At 45.5% G+C, this 26,383-nt stretch overlaps 2 protein-coding genes across 6 annotated transcripts; both read right to left on the bottom strand.

Annotated features, from left to right (window-relative positions):
* Positions 1-467: 467 nt before the first annotated feature.
* kpna4 (karyopherin alpha 4 (importin alpha 3)) lies at positions 468-11,784 on the bottom strand. Its single transcript, XM_076145966.1, has 17 exons — positions 11,560-11,784; positions 9,699-9,743; positions 9,451-9,540; positions 7,418-7,447; positions 7,182-7,234; positions 6,329-6,424; positions 5,989-6,074; positions 5,449-5,535; positions 5,192-5,361; positions 4,750-4,794; positions 4,470-4,601; positions 4,224-4,352; positions 3,510-3,614; positions 3,346-3,417; positions 3,028-3,190; positions 2,833-2,927; positions 468-2,706 (listed from the first exon to the last, which is right to left on the bottom strand). Exons 1-17 carry the CDS (start codon positions 11,626-11,628, stop codon positions 2,611-2,613), a joined length of 1,563 nt encoding a protein of 520 aa, XP_076002081.1. The 5' UTR covers positions 11,629-11,784; the 3' UTR covers positions 468-2,610.
* Positions 11,785-14,169: 2,385 nt separating this feature from the next.
* On the bottom strand, positions 14,170-23,358 carry septin4b (septin 4b). 5 transcript variants are annotated; one of them, XM_076146136.1, is made up of 13 exons: positions 23,252-23,358; positions 22,479-22,603; positions 20,983-21,303; positions 20,382-20,478; positions 20,097-20,183; positions 19,882-20,005; positions 19,364-19,498; positions 18,427-18,544; positions 18,197-18,298; positions 17,962-18,058; positions 17,649-17,811; positions 17,424-17,523; positions 14,170-15,961 (listed from the first exon to the last, which is right to left on the bottom strand). In XM_076146136.1, exons 2-13 carry the CDS (start codon positions 22,578-22,580, stop codon positions 15,893-15,895), a joined length of 1,515 nt encoding a protein of 504 aa, XP_076002251.1. In that variant the 5' UTR covers positions 22,581-22,603; positions 23,252-23,358; the 3' UTR covers positions 14,170-15,892. The 5 variants fall into 5 exon arrangements, with proteins under 5 accessions (XP_076002251.1, XP_076002248.1, XP_076002249.1 ...); XM_076146133.1 differs by lacking the exon at positions 20,983-21,303 and having other exon boundaries at positions 23,252-23,356; XM_076146134.1 differs by lacking the exon at positions 20,983-21,303 and having other exon boundaries at positions 22,479-22,610; positions 23,252-23,342.
* Positions 23,359-26,383: the final 3,025 nt, after the last annotated feature.

Consider the following 26,383-nt stretch of genomic DNA (forward strand, 5'->3'; position numbering starts at 1 on the left):
TGATAACAGCAACATGTGGTAAACAATTTGGGACACACACACACACTGAAAGCCTTCGTCTCAAACAGTAGAAAATATCGGCAGAAATGTCATCGGGAGTAGAGATGGCAGCAACGGTAATTGGGTCTTATCAGCTATTATTGTTGTGCAAAGACACATTTCAACCCTCTGCATTATGAGATTTGCTTTCCGTGTCCATTGTATTCTTATAATGAACGCAACGATGGTCACATGTCCGACTACACGGGAACGCACCAGTTTTTACTGTACATACTACGCATGCGGGTGAGCAGGCCGTGCAGCCAATCAGAACACGAGCCTGCTCAGTTTGAATTGCTTTAGAATCAGTGGTGATAAAAAAACAATCCTGCTCTTGTGAAGTAAAATCTGAGTAAAAACGGAAAAAACGAGCGAACACGGCGCCTCTCCAAACACACACACACACACACAGCCACACACACTCATGATTTGGGTTTCACTATTTATTTTCTTGAAGACAGCCTATCATAATAGCCTAATGTTATCTCCCATCAGGTTTGAGCAAACCACCTTTTTACTTCCACGTCATATTAGATTGGAAACCACTTTTGCTAACAAGGAATGCTGCAAAATATCCCTATGTTCAACAGAAGTTCATGAGCACAATGTGTAATTCTTGACTACAGTGTTTTTGAGGTTAACACAAAAAGGGGGGCAGGGTAAAGCCTGGACACTAAAGGGCTGTGTAAGGTACTGAAGGTACAGCAAACTTGTTCTTGGTTTTTATTTTTCAGGAGAAACCAGGCAGGACAGCTCCAGACTGACATGTGGGACACCCTCTGACAGTGAGAAAGGGGAGCTTATTGCCCCTCTTAGTCTATCTTAGATACACAGCAGTCATTACTACTGCTCCTGAAAAAAATCATTTTTAAGTATCCCTAGAAAGTATCAATGGATTACTTCATAAAGACAAAGATTGTGGTTGAGTGATGCATATTGTAAAGGCTGCTGGCGGGTCTCACCTATGAAACCCACTGACACACCTTCAGAAAGACTTCAGGCCTCACTTTAGAGTACATGTGCAAAACCATACAGATTTCTCAGCAAATTGGACACTAGTAAGGGGGAAGGGAAGGGGAAACATGTAACATTTAAGCACAGTTTTACTTAAAAATGAAAATTACACTGTATCCACAGCCTAAGGAAACTAAAATACCCTAAAAATAACTGTGCTATAGTTTAGTACATGCAAAGGTTATGATTCACAAACCTACGTGAAATGGTCATTGTTCTCATTTCCCCTGGTGATCAGTCAAGCTATGGCAACAATACTGCAAAGCAGTGATTTTGCTGTAATTAAAGGAGAAATGAGTCTTGCAAGGAAAACACGCTGTTCAGTTGATAATAGTGATGGTGTCAGAAATTCACAGCATCAAGCCCATGTCTGGTGCGTAGGTTAGAGTTCTGGTGTGAGGGTGGGATATGATCGCCGTCAATCACCTTTTACAGAAGCAAGGAAACTAAAAGCTGAAAATAAAAAATATCATAAAAGGAACACACTGGAGGCAAAAAGAAAGAAGCCCAAAAGCCACCATATGCATCTTAATACACTGCTGCTCCACAACTGCCAATAGCATTGTCCAGTGTCGATTAATACCAACTTAACAATAATTCCAAAACAAAAAAGAATCTTGTGATGACGATTTTTTTTTCCATATCCAAAGTTCTTCCTTTCAGGGATTTGAGGATCAGCCTCTCTCAAAGGTCGGATTTTCCTTCCAGCCTTTACCATTCTTGGTTTTGTTTCGCTTCAGATGGTGGATCTTTTTGTTTTCCCTCTCTGCATGCGTTCTCATCACGTCTTGCATACTCCCAGTCACGCACACACAAATCATCCGTCCATTCTCTCGCACATGCGACACGCGCAGCCTGACTCCTGGCCCCGCCCACCACAGCAGAGAGGCTTGGGTTGCCCTATCGGGGCCTCTCGTTGGAGGAGATGAACCTGGCTCCTCAGCACTGAGTCCAGACATTCATACACAATGGGTCCATTCACACACATGTCTGATAGCGTGGCCGTTTGGGTGAGGGGCACATCGAGGGTGGCGCCCTCTCTGGTTCGGAGGACCGCAGAATTGTGATTTATGGTTCATCTCAGTTCAAAATATACAGCTACTGTCGTTTTCTGCATTTTGTTGTGTTGTGGTATTTCAAGATCTTGATTTTATTTTTGGATGTCCTTGGTTCTCTCCGGGCAGACGTCGAGCTTTTTTGTTGTCATTTGAAGTAGTTTTCAGAGGACGACAGCTCCAATAACACAGAAGTTATGTCGGTATGTCTCTCAAACACATTCGATGTAGATGTTTTGCTTTTTTGCAACATGTAGCCACTCATTCTCACTCGCACCCACTCGCCATCTCAAACTTCATTTGGGCTGGTTCCCCTGGAATGCCAAATGAAATCCACACATTTTTCTCTCGGATAAGATGCAGCCATGGATCCCACGAGCCAAGCACAATGGATCTAATTTCTCTCACACTCTCGCTCTCTCTCGCTCTTTCTCTCCTAATTTTTTTATGTTGAACAGAGTGCTGCATCGTGAACAAAACTCCAGAATACCCCAGTCGCGGTCTAGAACTGGAATCCGTCGGCTGGCACGTTGGCAGAGTTAAAGCCGTAAGTTCCGCCTTGGATGGCCTCTGGAACCAGGAGGGCGTCTTCATCAATCTGAGCCACACACAGAGGAAGAAGACGTTAAAAACATGAAAACACCCTGAAATGGAAACAGAGACCACGTGGAATCTAACCCGACTCCTAAAAACCAAAGTATTTCCATCTGGACCTTTGACTTACATCATCAGATGAGAAGAACTGATCAATAATTTCATAAGCCAGTTTGTAGATATCTTCATTTTCATGATTCTGCAGCTGCTCCACTTTCTCCAAACCTGAGGAGAAAGAACATCAGAGTTGGTTCACCTTCCACCCCTGCATGGGCATGAACAGTAACGATGTAACACGGCCGGCGACACCGCACGCTGAGCTCACCTCCACACTCCTCTATGAGGTTAGCGATGGTTTCGGCTTCATCGTCCGCCATCTTCAGGATGTTGCTGAGGCCGTCGAGGACGACCTGCACCACCTGGGCGTCCTTCACCGTCAGCAAGTTGCAGAAGGGAGGGATCACTTGCATCTCGATCAGGTGCGCCACCTGCGGGCAAAGGAAAGACAACAATGGACATTAGTAAGGTGAAGTCTAAGTAGCAATTTCTAATTTATGGCCATAATTTTCTATTTAAGTTTTCTTCTTCCACTTTATTTTCTGGATTGGTGCTGAGAAGGGAAGAGAGAGAGAGAAGATCTTACCTGGTCTTTCCTCCCGCTTATTGTCAGGTTGCTGATGGCCCAGGCGGCTTCTTTCTGAGTGCCAAAATCACCCTGGCAACAGACGAACACAGAGTTAGTGCTCCACTCGTCTCCACTGTGTGCATGTACTCAACAGAAACCAGAACAGGGGAGGGGATACGCACCTTGTCGAGCAGGTGGATGATCATGGGAACTAACTTGGCATCGATCACGGCCTGCACCTGCTGCTGGTTGCCTGCTGTGATGTTGGACAGGAACCACACTGCCTCCTGCAGGACGGAGAGGAGCAGTACAGGAGTGAGTGAGGAGTTGCACAGAGTGTGTGTTTGTCTCAGCTGCTGCGTATAAACTGGATCAGAACCCAGGGGTCGGCTCCGAGAGACGTGACCCCTGGTCGAGACCGGGTGCTGTGGGTGGGGCAGGGCGATGTTGAGGCTTTAATCACCGACCAGGTCACAAAGGGAGCAGGGGGCGGGGCCTCGTTTTTGTCACGTGACCTGGTCTCAGATGCACTCCTTTATCAGCACAGACCCGGAGGTCTTCAGCACCCTTAAGCCACCATCCCACCAGATCACACATTCACACTCACTTTCACACACACACAGACCGCCCTCCCCTCCCCCCCAGTACTAACTGTCTATCTACGACCACCGATGAACCGTTGAAGTCTTCACGTCGTCGTCATCCTCTGGATTCTCCGTAGTTTGGATTCCTACGCTCAGCTGTCTGTCCCAGCAGCAAGCTCTCACGCAGCTCTCACACCGGCACACAGTCTCTGATTTCATCACACCCAGACGGCGCGTGGTGCCATGTTTAGAATCAACAGGGCGTGTTGTGTGTGTACGTGTGTGTCTGTGTGCGTAGGAGAGCGGTGATACCTTGTTGATTTTCTCCTTCGGGTGTGTGAGGAGGGCGGGGAAGTGGCCGAGGGCGTCGCAGTTGAGCACGACCTGAGTCTGTTCGTCTGTCCCAGTCACGATGTTGCCCACAGCCCTCAGAGCAGCAGTCTGCACAGAGACGGGAGGCAAAGTGTGTTACGCGCCTGTGCTGCCGTCACGCCGCAGCCTCATTAGTCCAGAGGGTCGTTAGATTTAGTCTTTCTCGTCCTTTCTTTTAGTCCATACCTGAACTTTGACCTCCTGGTGACTGAGCAGGGGGACCAGGTTAGGGACGATGCCGGAGTCGATGACCATCTGGATCTGCTCGTTCCCGGCGTCCGTCAGGTAGGACAGAGCCCAGACCGTGTCCACCAGGATCTGCAGGCGAGAGAATCCACATATCCTGTTTCCTGATCCACTTCATTACGCAGCAAAGTGTTTGCATTCTATTCTGGATCATCTATTCGTCTCACTGTAGGATAAGTGCTCAGATTAGATAATTAGATTATAAACTGGGTATACTCACGCTGACATCAGTGTGGTGGATCAGCACACACAGAGCTGGCAGGATCTGAGGGAAGCAGCAGAGAGACACAGCAAGTGATGAGGTGCATAAAATGATCACCAGGACAATATGTTTTCCATTTCATTGGTTAAACCGTAGCAAAATCCTGCCTCGACCATTTTGTACAGATTCCAGTAAAACGAGGAGGTCGTGTGCGTTCACAGAGACAGTATGGCAGCTTATAGGATTCCTTGGTTATATTTGACTCTTATGTCTCACGTGTGGGTTGAAACGTTTATAGTCTATAGTTTTTGCCTTCAACCTCAGCGGTAACAACACCGCATACGTATGAACGGAGGAGCGGATGGAGCCGCTGACAAACGCAGGATCCCAGACGCAAATTACCCAAAAATCTTCATTTACCTGGGAAATACTGATTTGAATCTTAAGGTTACACACACACCTCCTGGATGGTCTCCATGGGGGGTGGGGGGTCCTTGTGGCGACACAGGTTGACCATAACCCAGGTGACATTGCGGAGGAAGGTGATGGGGATGGAGGGACTGATGAAGGAGAGCAGGGGGCTGACCACGCCCAGGGTGATCACAAAGTCTCTGCACTGGGGGCCGTCGCCTGGACAGAACACACACACATTAACTCCTCAGCACTGACAGTCTGTCTAACACACTCCTCTACATGCCCACACCAACAGTGACTCACCGATGATGTTGCCTAAGGCCCAGACAGCCTGTTCACACACATTCTGATGGGGAGAGTGCAGCAGCCTCAGGAACGGCTGGACAGCATCTAAACAAAGAGTTAAAGTGTGAAATAAGAGCGGCGCCCACTTCACCGGAGCAACGTCTGGCTCGGGGCGACGCTGCCTTGCTCATAGGATTTATGGGGGAAACTCCAGGACGGATGTTTATAAATTAAACTTTTATCATCATCCGTTTACGTGCGGCGAATGAAGACACAATACATTGCCGATTAGAATCAACACGGTCTGGATGTGATCCGCTCAGCATTATGTGAATAAAAGGAGAGACGGCAGCCGCAGCAGAAACCTCCCACATCCTGACACCAGAAACTGTTTCTGTGCATCGTTTAGATGCAGAGAAGCAGGCAAAGTCATAAATAGAAAGATGTGCAGATGTAATCCCGATCAATTATCCTCGTTACTAAAGCAAAGTATTGATCGTAAATGATTCATTTGGTGAGAGCGTCAACACGGAACAGCGTGGAGTGTCGGGCACTTACTGGACTGGACCACAGCTTGAGTCTGCTCCGAGGTCCCCGACGCGATGTTGGTCAGAGCCCAGGCGGCTTCAAACTGGAGAGACGGGCTGGAGGGGGGAGGGGAGGGAAGGGAAGAGGGGACACGATGATATCAGTCAGTGAAAAGATGCAGACGGCTCATTCTGTGTTCAGACTGTTCTAGAAAAGGTGAAAACCAGGAAGCATTTACATGTTGCAGCGCCGGCACATTAGAATAGAGTTTGAAGTCACCAGTCAATAATAGGCGACCGATTACTGAGAGATTATGAGCCGAGGGCGAGCGTGACTCACTACCGTGCGCTGAGAAATACAGACGTCTTACTTGTCATCTCTTTCCAGGCAGTGGACCAGGATGGGAAGGATCCCCGACTTGATCAGGTCGTCTATGGGAGGGTTACGGTCACTGGACAGCAACTTCCTGAAAGAACGACAACAACAGCGGCGGCACAGTCAACACTCACACGCCGACATACCAACAAAGAGCTCCAACGACACACACACACACACACAAAGTAAGGAATCTGTTCACATGCCGACTGTGCTCCCAGCAGCCTCGCCCTGTTTGTGACCCGACAGCAGCCATTATGAGTGTAATGGCAATAGACGTCATTCCGGCATTGACTCGAAATGCAAATTTAAACAACCCATAATGCACTGGGCCTTGAGGAATGTGGAAGGTGAACAATGTGTCAACAAATGTGGTTGTGTGTGCCGCTGTGTTTCTGAGCTGCAGCGGCGTTTGTCAGAAGAGACGACGAGGCGCAAATCACTCATTCTGACAGCAACGTTTGGCAAGAGGAGATCAATTTGAACCGCGGGAAAGGTTTGATCAGACGACCTCGCCGCTGCAGAATCCTCCAAATGTGAATGCTAATTACTCTTGCAAACCAAACTGCATCAGCATGCAGCGCTAACACACAACGTGTAAATTAGGGCATTAGAAAGTGAAATACAAGAATAATGATGATTACTGGGAGATTTCATGATAGTTAATGTCAGATACACGTTCAGCACAGTGGATCAAAGGGTTAACTTGGTGTCAAAGGGGATTTTTCTTTGTTCTCTCAAGTCATGCAAATGAAGGCAGAATTAGACGAGACTTAGCATATCTCTAAATGACGATGATGAGCAGTAGAGCTGAACTGCGTGAGGGTGTGTGTGTGTGTGTGTGTTACCTGGCAGCCTGAACAGCACTCAGCTGGACCCCCTGGTTATCACTGGTGGCATTCTACAAGCAACAGAGAGCCATTATGAAGCCACTGTCATGTGAAGTGGATGTCAGCGTGAACTTCACTGAAGACATCCGTTAGAACAACGCAGTGAGAACACAAAGAGCCGTGACTCTGACATGAACTCTGATCTAACCACGCACACAACATGGAGTAAATGAAGAGAAAAACAGCCTACTTACTTGTACTATTGCTTCAAGCGAAGTGTTTTGCTGAAAAAGCAAACAACAGAGCAGCAGCAGGTCAGAAAAGAGACGTTTTGACACATTTCTATACTTTAAAGTAAACAAGTTCCAGTTCTAAGCTGCAATAAAGCAAACAGCCGTAAACCTGTCAACCCAACACTCTGCCTCTGCCTGTGCCTCTGAAGGTGACGGAGCAGATTCCAGTCAGCCGGGGCCTCTGAGCACCACAGCAGCTCCATTCCAGGGGCCCAGACTCTGCGCCGCGTTTTTTTCCCGCCACCCGTAAACAAACACGAGAGCCTTCCCCCGCCTTGCACTGGGCGGGATTGCGCAACTCCTCGCTCGTCATCGCGCCGTCGAGCTCAGAGTGCAGAAATGCAAATACACTCATGAGACAAACACTTCCACTTAAGGACAAATGTGCTGCTGTGAGTAACTTCCACAGAGACATGGACTTATTGCTCTCTTGGGACACAACAGACCAAAATAGTCCTGCAGCGTCTCCTTCAGCAGGTGTTGAAGTTTAGTTCTGGGCGTGGCAGATGAGCTGTGAAGGCCGTCCAGAGGCCTGGAGCCAATACGGGGAAAGAAATCTGAGTTTAAACATCTGACAAGGATGCTGACCCCACGGCGCCAAGGGCAGTGCAGGAATGCATCCACACACACACACACACACAGCCATGCATGCAAATATGCAGGTACTGGATGCAGCATGCTAAGCTAAGTAGCCCAAATGTCCCTGACCTCTGCCACGATCACTAAGATGTCACCAGGCCAGATGGGACATAACTGTGTCACCCTTTCAGCGTGTTCTGGGTCTGTCCTGGGGTCTCGTCACAGTTGGATGTGCCTACAAACAGGTGTCCAGATCAGATGCCCGAACCGCCTCAGCCAACAAATTTAGCTGAGAAGCAGCACAGGCGCTAACGTGAGCTCCTGTCCGTGTCCCTGGGGTTGAGCCCCGACACCCTGCAGAGAAGAGTCACCCTGGCTGTTTGCATCACCAATTGCTTTTCTTTTTTCTGGATCGTTACTTCGAGTTCACAGCCATGACTAAGAGCTAGATGGTGGATCAATCAGTAAATTCAGAGCATTGATTGCAAACAGTAAATTCCAACGGGGAAAAAAACTACAGATAAATGTGAATACTTAAGCTACCAGATCTGTGAAATAAGGGGAGAGGAGTGTGTGGCAGCAGTCAGCTGCTCTGTTCCTACAGATGCGTCTCCTTGGCTGCACGTACCTGCCAAACTTCATTTCTGCAGCAAACACCCCACGTCTCGCATCCAGTCAGAGCAGAATGTCACCGCTGATATATGACCAAGCGGCTCTCTCAGTGCCGGCATGTCGTTACTGTGATTGAATCGCCAAACTGCTGAGTGGCCATTTTATGTCGGCGGGTGCCACCAAACCCCAGCACGCCGCTGCGACGGCCGCGGGATGATTTGGTGCTTTTCTCTCAAGCTTGTATAGAAGCAGCACCTTAGAGGAGCAGAGCTGACACGTTTTCTGCTGATCTTCAAGTGCAACTCATCTGCAAAATTGCGTAAAATAAATCTGAATATTTGAATGTGATAAAAAGACGACGCTGGCTGCAGTCTGCTGAAGTGTTGCACCTAAAAAGCCAAGAGAAGCTACACTGAATTATTCTGCATCGTGACTTTGTTAATCAACTAGATACCAAAATCAGGGACAAATGGAATATATGTGTCTTGTTTCTCTAGAACAGAGACGCCGACTGGCCGGACACACTAAAGAAACAACATGGCCACTCCCCGGTGGCACCAAACGAGCAGCATAACAGGCCCGAGTGTCAGCGTGCGGCAAACCTCTGGAGTGTTTAACCAGCGACACAATCCCCACAATCCAAACACACTTGGGACAAACAACACCAGCGATTCATTTATGCTAAGCGGTCGATTTGGCGGCGAGCGGCGCCGGAGTTACATTCCCCCCTTTATCCCCGCAAGGGTCAGAGCTTCAGAAGCAGACTGGGTCAGAGTGTTGAGGTGAGGGTGGGCGGGCCGTACCGATCTGAAGTCCCCGTCCACGTCCGAGTCGTCGCAGATGTCCTCGTGTGGCACGTTTCTCCTCTTCAGCAGGTGCTCGTCTCTTTTGTTCTGGGGCAGAGTTAACACAGAGCGCCGGTTGGTCCATAGTCACACTTTATAACCAGACAACTTCCATATATTTGTATTTTGTTTTCATTTATTTAAAAAAAGTCTCATGAGCCTGATACATCTCTGGGTGTTTGCAGATGATACAGGTGTGTGTGTACCTTTCTCAGCTCCACCACCACCTCAGTCCTCTGTCGTCTCATAGTCTGCGAGTGAGAAAACACATTAGAATACATTAATATTCTATAGAAGTGTCAGTGTGACACGAACAATAGCACTGAGCTGGAGCACAGGCTGCTAGTCTGCAGACAGGATGCTCAGATGATCCCCACCCAGACATACCTCACCCCCCCACCACACACACGCTTCATGACAGCATCTCAAACACACTTCAGAGCGACCAAATGACTCAGCTCAGCCCTCTGCAGACTCGAGTCCCATCTGCAAGTTTCCCGCTCACTCGTTCTTGCTTTCGTTTATCACTTCAAAAGATGCACTCCAGACAAAACAGAAACAGCCAGACTTCAGACTTTGACTTGTGAAAGCACGACATACCCGCCAAGTTCGCCAGCACCCAAGGGTGTAAAGGACTCAGAGGATCAGCAATCTAATGTGTTCTATAGTCAAGAGGCATTTCCGGACTATCAGGCTCATTCTGCCTCATTTCACGTCTCTCGACCCTCTGATAAGGTGATTTTAGCCAACATTCTAAGATCACAGGTGAAACTTTATATTTACACCCACACAACAAAAACTAACCTAAAGCTTTGTTTTCTGTTAAGTGACTTGATCATAGGCCAGATTGTGCAAATGAGGACGTTTACCCACTGGATTTATTTTTAACAATCAATGGGTGTGAATCCAAAGAGTTAAATTACTGTCACACACCTCATATGACATAACAAGTCAGAGAGACATATTATATACCGCACACAAACACATTACACAAGCCGTGTAATATAAAATACACTTCTGACACATCGAATCGATCCGCTCTATTTAAAGGCAGTTAAGTCGTTTGTGCGATTGTGGATGTTTTCGCCTTATTTGCAGTAAAGAACAGGCGTTGAACTCCAGCTGGCTCTTATCTGGAGCAGTTTGAAAGCGGCGGTGACTCGATCACTAAAGTTATTAACATACTGACAATAAGTGTTTGTTTCACGGCCAAACTTGCTTCGGCGAACGCGCGACTCGTCAGACCGGGTGAGTCGAGTTCGCTCCCCGCCTGGAGATCCCTCGCTAACTCGGTGAGGCTGTAGCATGTCAGGCTGACTGCAGCGATAAATCAGCTTATGGATTCCGCGTTAGCTGGCGTCAATCCGCCAGTCATGTGATCGTGTTAACCGTGTAATGGTGGTATATGTGCACAGTGGGTGAACCAAGCTCCGATAATGTAACTTTGCCCCCAAATTAGAAGCCCCAGGTAACTGGCCGGCTAACGAGCTAGCTGGTTTCCGCCATTGTTTTTGGTGATAAAGACGGGGGATGGGTGGAACTGCAGCCAGCAGCGGCACCAAGCCCTAATCAGCGAGCTAGTTAGCTAGCAAGTTAGCCGACTATCATGTCAAAATAATGTTATTCAGACGGACAACGAAGCTAATTATCCCCCAAAGAGTAAATATATCGTCAGCGGCCGCGGCCACCAGCGAGTCCACACATGTCGAGCTGAAGGCCGAGGTGCTCCAGCTAACGCCAGCTAGCTGCCGTGTCCCCCGCGGGCCCTGCTAGCAGCGAGCTAGCGCAGCACTTCCAGGGGAGGCGCTGAACTCGAGCGAGCCGCTCTGATCCGTCGTATTAACAATGCCGTTTCAAGACGTTACAAAACCGGCCAAACTCAACGGGAACCTCCCCGCCAAGGCCGCGGGTGTCATATTCTCGATCGGTTCGGGCCCTGGCGGGTTCGGGCGCGATGTTAAGTTCCCGACGGTAGAAATTAGAAACGACGTCACAGTGAAGCCCGGAGAAGCGGTGCGCCGCTCAGGAAAAGATGAGACCCGCGACACCGATCCGCACAACTTTTACCTCCAAATCACGGCCCTTATTCTTGAAATTCTTCAGCCGCTGGTTGTCCAGTTTGTCGTTGTCAGCCATGGTTAGTGGTTCTCGTTGCGTTCAGTACAGTGTAACTCGTGGATGTAGCCTGTAAGCTAACACTTTCTAGTTCCCGTTTGTCAGCCCTCTCGTTAGCGGACTATTTTTTGCTGCTGTGTCCGCGGTGCATACTGGGAATGCCGGTGGTGGAAGGGCAGCCTCGCGCTGGCGTAGAGGAAGGGTGGGGAATTCCCCTGTACGCTCATTGGTCTAGCTGCTAGTCTTCACCCATCCGTCCACAGGGGGGCGACACTGCACGAAATATAATAATAATAATAATAATAATAATAATAATAATAATAATAATAATAATAATAATAATTGTAATTATAATAAATGGTGATCATTTTGTTCTTCTAGATGTTCTCCCTGATCAGCACCTAAATTGTGACAAACATGGAAGTCCCAACACAGATACAAACATCTCCATATCATGTTCCTCTGTCCCACATTGAGTAAGCAATTCACATTTAGTTTCATTTCACCCCGACGACTGCGACTCCTCATTCATTCCCCCGCCCCAACTCAACTCTGGAGAAACTAGAAACTGGTTCAGAATGTTGTCACCAGACTCTTGAGGAGCCTGGACTGAGGCGGGCAGGCAAGATTGTGGCCGACCCCTCCCACCCTGGACACAAACTGTTTGCAACCCTCCCCTCTGGTTGGCTGAGGTCCATCAGGACCAAAACCTCACGCCACAAATCCAGTTTCTTCCCCTCTACAGTGGGCCTCATCTCATCTTATTCAATTTAGTTAATTTATTTCGTGGGTTTTCTAATTTATTTAAAATTCTTTGCATAGTTGTTGTCTTGTTGTCATATGTCTTTTATGTTTTATATCACACCAATAACCACAAAAAAATCCTTTTAAGTGTAAACTTAATTGGCAATAAAAGCTATTCTGATTCTGATTCTTAAGCAGAATGAGGCACAGACCTCACGTGCCTCCTGTTCTGGCTTCACTGCATTGGCTACTTGTATGACCTGTTGACCCTGCTAACAGGCCAACAGGTATTTTGTAACTTGTAAGTCATAAAAGTCTGCATCCTTTTAAGGAATCTTACCCAGTAGTCAAGTATTCTATGCTTTTACTCTATATTTACTTTGTCTACAATTACATAAATGTTTATGCGGCTATTTTGGCCAAGAGGGATTTTAATCTCAATGAAAGCAATCTGGATAGATGAAGGCTGATAAAAAGGCTTTTTGAGTCCACCCGTCAGCAAAGCACTGCTGGTTGATCATGAGACGAAAACTTGAGACTCACACTCAAGATCACAGGACCCAAATGCAGCAAATGGAGATGGTAAAGTACAGAAACCCTCAGTTAAGGGTTATGGTTGAGCTGCTGACGCCACATTAAAATCGATAGGCTTATCACAGGTGACAACTTTCACACACACATTCGCAACTTCAACAAGCATTATTTTCCCCCTGACTCATACTGCAACAAGAAAGTAGTCAGTCAGGAAGTCAAGACGCTATACAGAAGAACATGGAGGAACCACATCACCCACATACCATAGCTAAAGAGGTCCTACAAGCGTTCAAACCTGAGACGGGTCTGAGGTTGCGGTATCTTGTCTTTGTCCTCCTCAGCATAGATGTGTCACTTCTTGCCTGCTAAAGGCAGAGAGTGAGTAACTTCAAATACGCAAGAAAAAACTGTGTTGCTTCCAGCATAGCCTCCAACAGAATCAGACACAATTTAAATAATCGACAATGATGACATCAAACTAACAAGCTGATGTCATAGCACTAACAAGATGATGTCATCGAAACAACAAGGTGATTTTTTCCAAGAAACAAAGTGGTGTCATCCAAACTAATAGACTACAATGATGTCACATTTATACCTTACTAAATTGTTGAGACATCTTAACAACACCACTCACCCATGCTTGCTCTGTGCTGCCCTCCTCTGGCTTGGGCCGGGATAGCATAAACAGGTGGTGCAATGTAAAGCTTCAGAAGTTGGTTCTTTGTGAAAGACTTTTTGATTAATCAATTAATTAAACGCCATCAGGACTTTGTCAAACAATTTAGAATTTAATTCCTATTATTACACCCCCTGCCCTTTTGTTGATTGCTGCATGTATTTATGCTGTTCCTTGTATCATTCATTTGATGTTTTAGTAGAATTTATCTAAAATACAAACAAAAAATGCCAGTCTGACATTCTGCCAGTATGTTCACGTATGGTGCAGATGCTTTCCTCTGCATTGGTTGTCTGCACCAAATCAGAAGCTGTAGTGTTCATCACTGAAGCTCAGTGTGCAAATGAGCAGGAAACAGAAAACTCACCTGAAACCTATTCGTCTGTTTTCCTGTTTTGTAGACTTCAGGAAGTAGAATGGTTTTTTTATGAACAGATTTCCTCTTTCTATATTTGAGTATTATGAGACTTTTACTGCAGTGGGGCTTTGACTTTGTGCAAAAATAATAATTACAATTAAAAAGTTAAACCTAGCAACACGGTTTCTTTCATTTTTATTTCAGGCTTCTCAACAAAAATAACAGAATGGCACATGGAATAGAAACATGAAATTAAAGTTTCTTTTATTACAATATTAGAATTTGTACATATCACCATTTCCATCCACATTTCATTTATAAATTTATTACATAAATATGTTCCAAAAAAGTAGAATGACAACAAAAGACAAATTTCATATAAAACAAATGAAGAAACAAAAGCAAATACCTGACTGCTGCTTGGTTTTGATAGTCTCTGAAAGCTGCGTGAAAAGCTCGAGGAATGTAATAAAATAAAATGACCAGTGGGCCTTTATACAACACGACAGAGAGTGAACTCATACAACACGATTATGAAGAAAACACAAGGTAATGCAACACCTCTGATCATCATTCTTGGCCTTACGTTAACTTAAAACAATAATCTCCATCTCTCCAATGACAAGAACTTTAAAAAGTAAAAATTAAGGGCAAAGCAAGTTAGTCATTATTGACTTTGGTAATATAATAAATGATTAACATGAGATTAGAGAGAGATTAGCTCCTTTCAACTGAGGGCAATACAAACAAACAAACAAACATTCACTTCCCATTGTTACTTTGGATTCATGATTTCATTTCATTTTGTTCATAATGAACCCGAGGATCAATTAATCAATCGGCAAACTGAGTAACATTCACAAGACATGCAAAACAAACACACAGCAGAAGTGGGACCAAGTCATTGTTTTGGAAGTCACAAGTCTTGGCACTCATCTTGACATCATCAGGTCAAAGTCCTAACCGAGTCACAATGTGCTCAAATCCTAATATATAATACCAGCAAAATAATGCATATTTAGAATTTTAGACAAATGAGGAGCTGAGTTCTTCTGTGTTGTTTCAAGGTTTCAAGTCTGTCTAAGTCTGAAATCCCGGTGATGTCAAAGCTGAGTGAAGTCTCAGTAAGTAACTTGTGGGACGGCTGCCAGCCTCTGGGACGCTCTGCTCCTGCTAAATAAGGCTCCAGTTCTCATCAGGTGTCAGGTGACTTCCTAATCTGATGAACGCTTCTGTCACAGGGAAATCATTTTGAGGAGTCAAAGGTCAAACGGTCCTTAATCTTGATATGATGATCGGCACACAGTGGTTTTTTTTATGAGAGTTCAGACTGGCCAACGTGAAGCAGAGCGACAACAACACACAGGATGCGTCACTATGACAAGCAGGTTACTCCTGTAGTCAAATAAATCCAGTACAAATGTCTACAAATGTAATATGAAACCAAATTAAATTATTACAGTATATAAGCATGTCATACAAATAATAAACATGTGGGAGAAAGGTGTGTATAAAACAAATCTGGGGGGGTTGCCAGTCTTTTAAGATGTAAACCTCATATCAGACATTTACCAAAACAAAACAATAATCATGTGATGACTTTGCAAAATATCGTTTGAACTGTTCATACATTTTACATTTAACTGAACAAAGCCAAACAAACCAATCGCTTTCTCTGGATTTCTGGAGCCGTGTTGAGTTGAGAGTGGGGCGTTTCTGTCCTGCGGTAGCGAGGGGTCAAAGGTCACAGGAGGGAAGTCATTAAAGCAGAGCATCTCACCGCCTGCTACTGTACCTCCTCGCGGGCCGACGAGGCCGAGCGGTGGTCGGGGGGGCGGAGACGTCAATGTTCTTTGAGTGAAGTAAAGAATTGTGGGGTGTGTTTGTTTGTTTTTTTCCCCACCCCAGTTAAACACACACACACATAGACATATACACACACACAGGGCTGGGGTGACCGGTGGCCTGGGTTAATAGGCCTCTTTCTGAGTGTGCATCTGATCCTGGATCTTCTGCAGCATCTCCTGCATCCGCCGCAACTGTCGGGAGAGAGGGAGAGAGAAGAGAGAGATGTGAGTGCAGGTTTGTCCCCAGCGAAACCTTTACACACAAGCGCACGATACACATCAATACCACCACTCAAAGAGAGGAGGGGGGGGATATGATGTACATCACGTGACTCGTGTTGAAGGACCACGTGGATCAGTGAATCACAGGGATTCAAGGTTCAAATTTAAATTCAAAGTCAAAGACAGCAGAAGTTCCCCGTTATGCTGATGATGTCATGATTGGGCTTTATGTATTACTGTTTATGGGTCAAATACAGCACTTGGATTTATACAGTATACATATATGTATGTGTGTATGTATATTATTACTGTTGATTTCATAGAACAGAGAAAGAAAGAATAAAAATTTAAAAGTTTATTGGATTGTTGCTAGCTGGGAAAGAGGGGAGGGACTTGAAACATAAACCATTAACACAGATGAATCATAGTAAACACTAATAATAAATATATACGTGTTTGTCTTTCTTTGGCTTGAACACGCAGCAGGCTCTCAGATTCACTTTCTCACTATAAATTCATTTTTTGACACTAATTTTACAGGACTTAACTTTTCCGTGGTGTGATGAGTGAAGAAATATTTACAACTAGAATAATCAGGATAATGTGACTCAATAAGTACCCACATAACGTCTGTGGGCAGTACTTTGTTGCTTTTCTTGTTTTTTTTCTAACCTGGGCTGCTTCTATATTACTCATATCAGGATTACAGACACATAGCAACACCCAGCATGTGACTCCCTGTTTGCGACACCTTTTAGCCTTAATCGATCTTGTTTTCAGCAGAGAACCGGGCTGAATTATAACATCATATTCCCGACACTGTGAGGACGACTGGAGTTGCTGCCAGTTCAAGCAAACGTTCAGCAAAATCAGGAATAGCACAAGAAATATGGACGGTTCAGTCACATAGCAACGGTCGCAGGCTGGTTTCTATGACGACATCAGAGTGGATTTTCTCCTCAGGTTCTACTTTTAGGATTTAGGCGCAGACTTTATTAAACTCAAGAGCTGACAAGAACCGCAAGTTCAACTCTCCAAAAACAGGTTAAGACCGGTTCCCTTTAATGTTCATGTGTGGGGTGATTCAGCCATTTTGTAAACTTGGGACACCGGCTAAGAGGATCAGCCACATATTTAACCCTACAGTGCTGCTAATGCTGGTCTGGCTCAAACCTAACAATCCCTTACAAATATGTAAAAGGGTTTGATGTCCTTTATGGACCAACAGTTCAAAGGTTCAGAGGTCATGAGAGGGGACTTATGGGACTATGAGGGGAGACGCGGTCACGTCAAACATGTGACCCTGCTGTGCTTCAGACTGTGTTCAGTGTTTGGCTTCATCGTCCCTCTGATCTTTGTGAGTCTCTTGGTCGGTCTGAGGGTCTGAGTGCTCGCTTAGGTCACAGCTGTGTTCGTGGTTGGCGTGCCGTACCTCCTCGTCTTTCTCTCGGATGAGCTTCTCCGTCTCGCTATCCGCCACACCCGGCGGCGTGGGGATGGGGAAGTCTGTGCCGCTCTCCCTGGTTAGCTTACTGCAGAGACAGGGTCAATGTTAATGTTATGAACTCGTGCTAATGCTGTTGTGTGTGTGTGCTTCATTACAGCCCGTCCAGCTCCAGTCAAAATGTGTGTGTGATGTGCTATACTGCGAGCATACTTGCGGTTGCGTTCCTTCACCACCATGCGGGTCATGCTCTGGATGCACTGGGCCCTGTAGTTCTCGTAGTGAGTCTCCCGGGTCACGTCCTTCAGATCTTGCATGTGCGTGCGTACCAGCATGTTCCTCAGCTTCACAAAGTCACAGTGCGCCGTGTTCTCCACTGCAAACCGCAATGTGGAGGCCGGTTTCAAATGTTAATGAATATACATTTAGATTTAAATTTAGGCTTGTTCGGTCTTGGCAGAGGTATGACCGCTGGTCTTAGTTAAGTGTGTAAATCTTTGAAGGCTTCAAACACAGAGCTTCTTACCCTCTACGATGCCCCAGGGGTACAGGCGACCTCTGACCCTCTTCCCTTTGGCCTCCACCACTGTGTTGCTTCCAATTACTGCAAACGGAATGCTTTCCTTATGGGAGAAGATGTCAACTGTTTAGCTTCAGCCATCAACATTTTCAACAAAAAGCGAGGATGATTTCCACAGCCTGTAAACTGTAAAGAAACAAACACGACGGAGGAAGAGGAAGTTGGTGGCTTCTGCTCTCACTTTGAGCTGGTGGTCCTGCTGTTTGAAGTCTTCGTCCTCATCAGAGTCACAGTCAGGAAACTGGTAGATCTTAATGCCATACTGCTCGATCTCCTCTCGAATCTGCAGGGCGGAAACAGAGGATATGGCTGAAAGATTCTCCATATACAGTATGTTTGAGATAAATCTAACAAACTTACAAAACAATACAAAGAAATGAAAATGATGTGAATGTCCTAAGTCGTACTTGCCTTGAACTTCTTTTTCCTGACCTCACTGGGAGTGAGTGTGTCTGCCTTGGCCAAGACAGGGACGATGTTGACCTTCTCGTGCAGGGCCTTCATGAATTCCACATCCAGAGGCCGCAGGCTAGAAGAGACACGTGCAAACAAACAACGACACATGCTGTAAAGCCTTCTTCTGTTAAGTGGTGCACTTATGTAAGACCGCATTGTTTTGAAAGGTGTTTCTTCTATTTAATCCATCCCAATCATGTACAGGAGGGATGCAGAAACGGATTGGACTTAGAACAAGGGTGTGTCTAATAAAGTACATGTTGTCAATTAGATCCTTGTGTTTATTTGTGTTGAGCAGGTAGACTTTGTGATGTGTCAGATAAAAGTAATAACCTCATCAAATTATCAAAGGGAGGTGCCCTGATTTGTGCGACCTTTGCCCAAGGAGAGAAGCTATTAGAACTGAAGCTGAAGTCGTAGCAGGAGCACTGCCTGAAGCTGGCCAGGAGAGGGAGCAGTCTCTCCGTCATGGTGACTGAGTAATGCACTGCAGCATTGCTCCTCTGAGGTTTACTTCTCCCCTTCATGAGCACAGTGACGTGAACCGAGCACGTGCACGGCCACACAAATACACAAATGCACCACAGCGTCACTCAGCAAAAATCAGTCGGTTCAACTGAGGGCGTTTAGCAATTTATACGGCTGAACGCGCTTGGTGTAGGTATGATACCGTCGATAAATCTCATTTAAACGCAGGACAAAAGGTGAATGTGAGATGTAAAAGTGCTGTGCTGTCTGTTTCAAGGGGCAAGTGAATGCAACACCAAAGCTAGTTTCCCCTTTTGCTTTACTGGCATCACATTTGATACACGCACACACGCACACGCACGCACACACACCAAGCAGAAGAAGGTTATGTGACCCCTGGCAGTGAGCTGTGGCTTTGTCATACCCGTGTCCGAAGGGTGAGATGAAGTAGAGGCAGCAGTGCACACGGTTGTCCTGGATGTTCTTGCGGTTGAGGCCGCTCTCGTCCCTGAAGTACTGCTCGAACTGCTGGTCGATGTAGTCGGCCACTGACTTCCAGCTAGAGTGGAAACACACAGGGGATGTCTGAGCTCTGGAGCCACTGCACTCAGCAACGACATCTGATTTAACAAGGACTGGGCCCTGCTGGTCAAAGTTCCTAGGCTTTGTCTTGGTACATTGGTTTGGCTTTGACATTGTGGAATATGACCGTATGCGTTCTACATATACAAATGGAGGATTCCTTCAGGTGCAAAGAGGTAGGCGGTAAAATCATGCATCACAGGGACTGTTGAGTGTGTGCGCCTCCCCCGAATATTCAAATATAGCCAATACTTGAAGCGATACTAAGGGGCCAATACCAGCGTCTACTCAGTTACTCAGTGCTAATCTGTGACTGTGATTTCCACCAAGATCCCTTTTTATTATGAAGGACATTTGTACCATTCAGTGTTATTGACAGCGTCTCCAAAGCCAGGCGTGTCCACGATGGTGAGCTTCAGCTTGACTCCCTTCTCCTCTATGTCCACTGTGTGCTTCGTGATTTCTACTGTTTGAGTGATTCGCTCTGGAGAAGAACACAACATCAGTCAGAACACAACGAGGGAAACGTCTGAGCAAGGTTACAGTCACTTAGTGAAGAAGAAACACCTCCTCACCTTCAGCATTGAGCAGCTTCCTATCTTTGTACAGATCTGTGAGAAACAGGCTGTTGACCAGGGTGGACTTGCCCAGACCGGACTCACCTTCAAACAAGCAATGACAAGGAGGACCAGGTTAAGACGTGTGGGGTCAAGAGAGCCGGGGTTCAAACCACAACATCATTTAGATCATTTGGGGCCTGATTTCTCCTTCCTACCATCAGTAGCAAAGTCTGCAAATCTGACAGGAGCTGAAGAATCTCGTAGTGTGAGCCAGGCATGGATACACACACTGGTATTTACCTGCCACCATGAGCGTGAAGTCAAATCCCTTCTTGACTGATTTGCGGTGCACCTGGTTCGGCAATGTTGCGAAACCCACGTATTCCTTGTCCTGGTCCTAAAAAAACACATACAGAGGATGATGGTCAGTGAATGCATCAGTGAAGCATGAGTATGTGTTATTAATGTACATATGGCTCTGCAGAAATACATGACAGTGCAATCATCTACTCAAATTTCCAGTGTAGTAAGTGTGTGTATCTCTCTCTGAGAAGGATACACTCCATATCGCCATTATCAACCATAAGATGCATTTATGATTAGACGGAGGAGAAATTAGACTTATTTTTTTCACACCATTTTCCACCGCAATACTACTTAAATACAAGTAGTGCCAGAGTACACAGGAAAAGAAAACACTCCACTCAGCACGACAGCACACACACACATGCAGCCTATTCCACTGCAGGAAACTGAGAGCAAATCATCCATTTTGCCTCATAAAGCAACAAATGACTGGTTGTGTTTTTAATATGTTATAGAATTCAAACAAAAGCAAATGAGAGTAAAATCAGATGTTCTATGTCCTCTCTGGATTTCTCGTCCACCCTCCTCGTGTTACCTGATTGTTGATGTAAGGGTCAAATCGACCCCAGGGGCTCTTGGGCCTGGTAGGACTGACGGAGGACGGCAAGTCAAAATGCACAGATCTGTTCTGTGGCAAACCGGGATCTGAACCCGAATCTGCACTGCCCGCCACAAGGGGCCGCACACATGGCGGAGTCAGGGGCCCTTCTTCACCCTCGGCCTGCCTCTCTGTCTCCTCAGGCTCATGACTCTGATGTTGGTGGGTGTGATCGTGATGGTGGTGACCGTCCCCTCCGTGGTGGTGAGGCTCATGCATAATGCTCTCCACCTCTGAGTCGTCTGACTGGCTCGAATGCTAGAGAGGCCGAGGTGGACAGGGACGGATGAGGCAGGAGTGTAGAGACAAGAGGGCGGATAAGACGGGGAAAAGTAAAGTGCCAAAAAAACGGGTGTGTTAGAGATGCAGACAGCAGAAAATGGATACTTAGGGACTCTGGTGATGAATTTGCTTTAAGTGAAATGAGCACATTCAACTTGAGCGCAGTTCTTCACCACAGCCTATGATGAGATCAGAAGTAGACTACATGGCTGTTTGACATCATCCTGTAAAAACTGTATTTACCCTATCATCAAATCAACATCACTGATGCCATCCTGGACTCCGCATCCACACTATTACCTCCAGCGGCTGTGGCTTCCTGCTGTTTCAATTTCAATCTACTTATTTACGACTATAAAACAAATACTGAAGGTTGATTTCAATCTTCATTCCTGGATGCTCAAAGTTTTGCATCATGTGGACCTACTGAGTGGCAACACATGTAGTTCGAATTTTTCACAATGCTAGAATAAAGAGAATACCAGCATGAGCTTTGCCTGTAAGAGGATACGCTGCTGAAGTTTAGCCTGCTGAGTATATTCTGTACTCCTGTTACCACTGAAACCTCCCTGGCAGGCGGAACGCTAAGATAAATAATGCAGTGGCAACGAGAGGGCAAAGAGGCCATTTAACTTCAACTACAGGCTCTGACTGAGCATCTGGGTCTATGTTATGTTTGTGCACTATGCAGCTTTTACAGGCTCCAGTAAGCACAACCAGACAATTACAAAGGTTTGAATCAAACGACGTGATGATATTTGAGGGTAAACTGGTAAGATTAAAAAGTAAATTATGTTTTTGACATGGGGGCAATTCAAAACAGGCACCACACAAAAATTATGCAATCATGTCTCAATCTGGATGGTTATTTAACGGTATTTGCTTCAATTTGATCGAAAGGTCTGCAAAGTTGATTAGCCACTTTATTTAAATGGAGCTCCCGATTGTAACTGGATGGAATAATGCAGTAATGCGACAATAATGTGTTCATTTATTCGAGTGAGCTCCAGTTATGCGGCATGGCCGTAAGCAAGTACGCCTTGATTTTTTTTTACCAATTACCCCGCATACTTTTGCTGTGGCTCAATCGGTTGCCATTTCGCTGACGGGTGAAGACTGAGTCGTGAGTAACCTCTAGCCTGTCACGCTACCTGCTCAGTTTCAGTTTGGTCCCCACCGTAACCAGGGGGAGCAGGGGGGGCAAAGTCCTGCTCGTCCGATGAAGAAACACCGTCGTGGTCACTGTCCTCCATGGCGATCGGGGCTACAGTGCAATCTGCAATCTCCAACCGGGAAGGAGCAGGCGTGTGGGGAGGATCAGCAGGGCAAAGAACAAAGAGGAGAACGAGGGGGAATTTGGAGCGGGTGGATTTGTAGAATCAGGGAGGTGAAACCAGAGGAGAGGATTGTGTGTAAAGATTTAGTTATTAAACACAACATAAGGCTCGTCACAGTGAATGGTTTCATCACAGAGTCAATAACACAACATTCTACTTCAGGAACCAACAGGATGATTTAGTAAACATAATGACATTCTGTCTTCCAATGTAATTCTGGCTGTCTTCCATCACAGCACCGCCTAATGTTATTTTGTTTTGTGCCACTGCACTTAGTCTAACATCGTCTGATATCATCTCGTCCAGTGTTCCCAAAAAACGCCAGTGCTAGCAGATAAGATCATCTGGCCCGCCTGCACTCACATAAAGCAAAGTCACTGTGAGTTTTGATTAAAAATCACACCAAATAAATCACACTGACTCTGAAACACAGACACAACAGACTCATCATTCCTTTCATCTGTACTGGGTCGTGTCGTATCATAATCAGCCTGTTTGAATCTGTTTCAATTTGACATCCTTGCATGATTTCCATAAATCAAGAAGAGTTTGCATGGAATTCCAAAGAAAACATCCAATCTCGCTACCGTTTTAATTGTGCTTCAGAGCCTCAGAGCTTCAGAGCTTCAGGGCAGAGAAGGAATCGATCGTTCTGTGGTTCAGGAAGCCAGTGACCTGTTTTCCTTTGCTCCAACCAAAGCGCACCAATCAATGCCCAACATGTAGTTCCTGTGACCTACATAGCAGAGATGATCAGGGATGCCTTTAACAGCTTTGTTAGAGCTGTTAAAGTCTCTAACAAAGTTACAACAAAGTTAATCTGTTCTTAAAATAATATTTCAACAAATTCAGCTTGTTTTTTCTTATTTGCCATTTAAATTAAAAAGTTTTCTGTACTTAAATGAGTAAAGCAAACTGTGATGACATTGTGAACTAAATTCAAATGTGGACTACAACTTGAACAATCACAAACTTGCCAACAAAGTCAGTATTTTTCACGATAATTTATATCTTTTCATTAGATGCTGCGTTGCTGCCATTTAGCCCTGGTCTAGTAAACGTGATTAAAATCAGTAATATGTGAGAATATCGAGTCACATCACAAAGCCTCACAGAAGCTGTTACTGGCTGGTTCCTCAGATGATAGGAGAGATTACCAGGGAATAAAAACATCATTACTAACATTTCCATAATGTTTTCCAAAAATCCCATGAATCAATTTGTCCACAGCAAACTCGGTCATCAAAGTTACATCACTACAGTTTAACCACAAAACCATCACTTACAAAACCCAATCCCACCGTCCAGATGGAGCCTCACCTCCTCTCTCACAGAGCCTCACCTGTGGTAACTATGTGCCTCGGGAAAACAAATCTGGCATCCGGCAGGCAGATGAAGCAGAGACGCCCTGCTTTAATTCGCCTCCAACTCCTGCTTTTATACGGCTACATCCCAGAGGACACAGCGTCCTTCAGCCTCATCGAGCCGCTCGGCGCCTCGGGGTACTTATCAGAACCATTGGGAAGTTACAAATCACCATTCACAGGTTACAACCCAATGCTGAGCCTCCAGCTGATTCTACACACAGCACACACACACCACTATGGCGGGTAATCTTACACTCATCATAAAGCTCTTCATCACATTGTGCACATTGCAAGCAAAAGGTTCCCAATGTGAGAATTAGGACCCCCGGAAGGGTCACAAGATAAATATGAGGGAGTTATATGATGATAATATAAAAGTAGGGGGGTATTTCATAAAGCACAACAACAGACAACAGCCCTGAGTCAACCTACAGTGGTGTGAAATCAGGATGATATTTTAAACTCTATTGTTCCCTTGTGTTGGTGATCAAGACATCGGCCCACAAAGCCACTCAGTTGATTAATGAGTTGATTTAAATGGATTTTAACCTAAGCGATGAGGTCGGTGTTACTGTGCAGGACTCGTTTGTCATTGACTGGGGCTAAAGCAGCTTTACAGAGCCAAAACTGGAACAACACTACTTTTCGTCGAGTTTGTAGAGACTTAAGAATGTAAGCCCATTCATTGTTTCTTTGTTGTATTAATATTATCTATGTCATCCCAAGCTGCCAAAAACTCTAATCCCCTCCTGAGCTCTTTATTTGATTTTCTGACTCAGCTGGAAGGAAAAGCTGAGAAAGATGATGTCATGGATGTCACAATAATGCAGATGCACACAATGAACAGAGCTTCAAACACAGCCACAGCTGCTTTCTATGCCTGGCACAAAGGTTTTAGGCACATCCAAGTCCCATCTCAGAGCAGGAAAAGAGGGGGGGTTCACATTATTACACTCAATCATAGAGTCAAGTAATCAATCAAAGAGTCATAGGAAAGAAGAGATTTGATTATATTTCACCGTATTTCCACTTCTAAACCCTTTCCACTCAACTGTCCCAATGTTCTTGTGCCACTTGAGACTTTTCCACTGCACTGAAGCAGCAGCATTAAGGTCCTTTGCTTGAATTTGATTCCTCTGATTTGTTTGCAAGCGTCACTTATTCAACTCCACTTATCCAAAGACCAAATGTAAAGCAGATGGAAGTGTGTCTGTGCAGGGTCTCACACTCTACACACACTTTCGACAGCTTCTGACACTTCATCCCTACAGGCAGGGATCGTTGACATATTGAGGCAAATGTGGTAAAGTGCAGATAGATTAAAGACGGTTAAGGTCAGACACTTTTGACGACTTTGTCTTATGGAGGTGTTATAATACAGCCCGGAGCAAACTGTATATCAAAATGGTTCCCTAATAGACAACCGATAAACATGGTACTGACTGTTAGACCTGGAGAGACCTTAACTCCAATGTGTCAAATGTACTAATCAATCCCCTTAATCTAGTCCTTACTCTTCACCTCTAATTACCTGTGAAATCTGTAGTCTATTAGCAGAACAATCTAGTGGGCTGTGACATCAATTTCATTCATTTTTGAGTCTCCCATTAGCGTGGACCTCCGCTGAGACCTGCACCAGTTCCAATTTTCATCTTTCATCTGATCACAAGGGCCAATTCATTATGACTTAGAGCAAAGCACACTTCAGGCCCTTCAGCAGCTTCCCTCAGTCTTTATTATCAAACAAACAGACACTTTTTCTTGCCGACTGTCCCGTAACATCCTCCCCCTTTCACCACAGCTGACCTTAACAGCAAATAATGTATCATGTTTGATCCCAAATCTGAACTACAAATAGTTAGAGTTATGGCTGTGACAGACTGCAGACACTGTGACACAATCCACACGCCTGCTTACCGCTCAGTGCTGGTTTGATATAGCGAGGCATGGTGGCAGTCACGCTGCGGAACAGAAAGGACTCACACTGAACTCAACTTGCTGCCTGAGGAATTTCCTGTTTGCCGTGTGTAATGGATAATTTGTTCTAAAAGCAACAATCTGACCACAGAGCAGTTTATTGCATATACAGCCCAGACCAAAGGGTTTAATACATTTCAATTAAGTCTAATAAGCAGTTTGAAGGGTATGTGGCGGATTGTACACTGATTCATAAACAAACGCTGTCCTCTGCAGCCCGGCGGTTAGAGCTTATCAAGGAGACCATTGTGGCGGTCATCAGCACTCAGCAGAGTCAGAATAGGAAGTTGGCAGGGATGCCGGAGAGATGAGGGTCGTATTTTTACGATGGAACTCAAACTTTTATGGAAGTCCCTGAGAAACAATTGAAGGACA

Source organism: Genypterus blacodes, unplaced genomic scaffold (genome assembly GCF_046128005.1).
Source record: "Genypterus blacodes isolate CSIRO-AG114 ecotype Tasmania unplaced genomic scaffold, CSIRO-AGI_Gbla_v1 ptg000032l_1, whole genome shotgun sequence".
In the NCBI taxonomy this organism is placed as follows: Eukaryota; Metazoa; Chordata; class Actinopteri; order Ophidiiformes; family Ophidiidae; genus Genypterus; species Genypterus blacodes.

What these genes read in the sequence shown, in the direction of transcription:
- kpna4 (XM_076145966.1), bottom strand. Translation starts at nt 11,628, where the DNA reads ATGGCTGACAACGACAAACTGGACAACCAGCGGCTGAAGAATTTCAAG. An exon ending in GGCCTTAGGCAACATCATCG is followed by an intron (nt 5,362 to 5,448) that starts GTGAGTCACTGT and finishes TGTTCTGTCCAG; the next exon opens with GCGACGGCCCCCAGTGCAGA. An exon ending in CGAAGGAGAAAATCAACAAG is followed by an intron (nt 3,615 to 4,223) that starts GTATCACCGCTC and finishes TCCGTCCTGCAG; the next exon opens with GAGGCAGTGTGGTTCCTGTC.
- septin4b (XM_076146136.1), bottom strand. Translation starts at nt 22,580, where the DNA reads ATGGAGGACAGTGACCACGACGGTGTTTCTTCATCGGACGAGCAGGAC. An exon ending in GCTGTCAATAACACTGAATG is followed by an intron (nt 19,499 to 19,881) that starts GTACAAATGTCC and finishes TTTCCACTCTAG; the next exon opens with CTGGAAGTCAGTGGCCGACT. An exon ending in ATCTCACCCTTCGGACACGG is followed by an intron (nt 18,545 to 19,363) that starts GTATGACAAAGC and finishes TGTCTCTTCTAG; the next exon opens with CCTGCGGCCTCTGGATGTGG.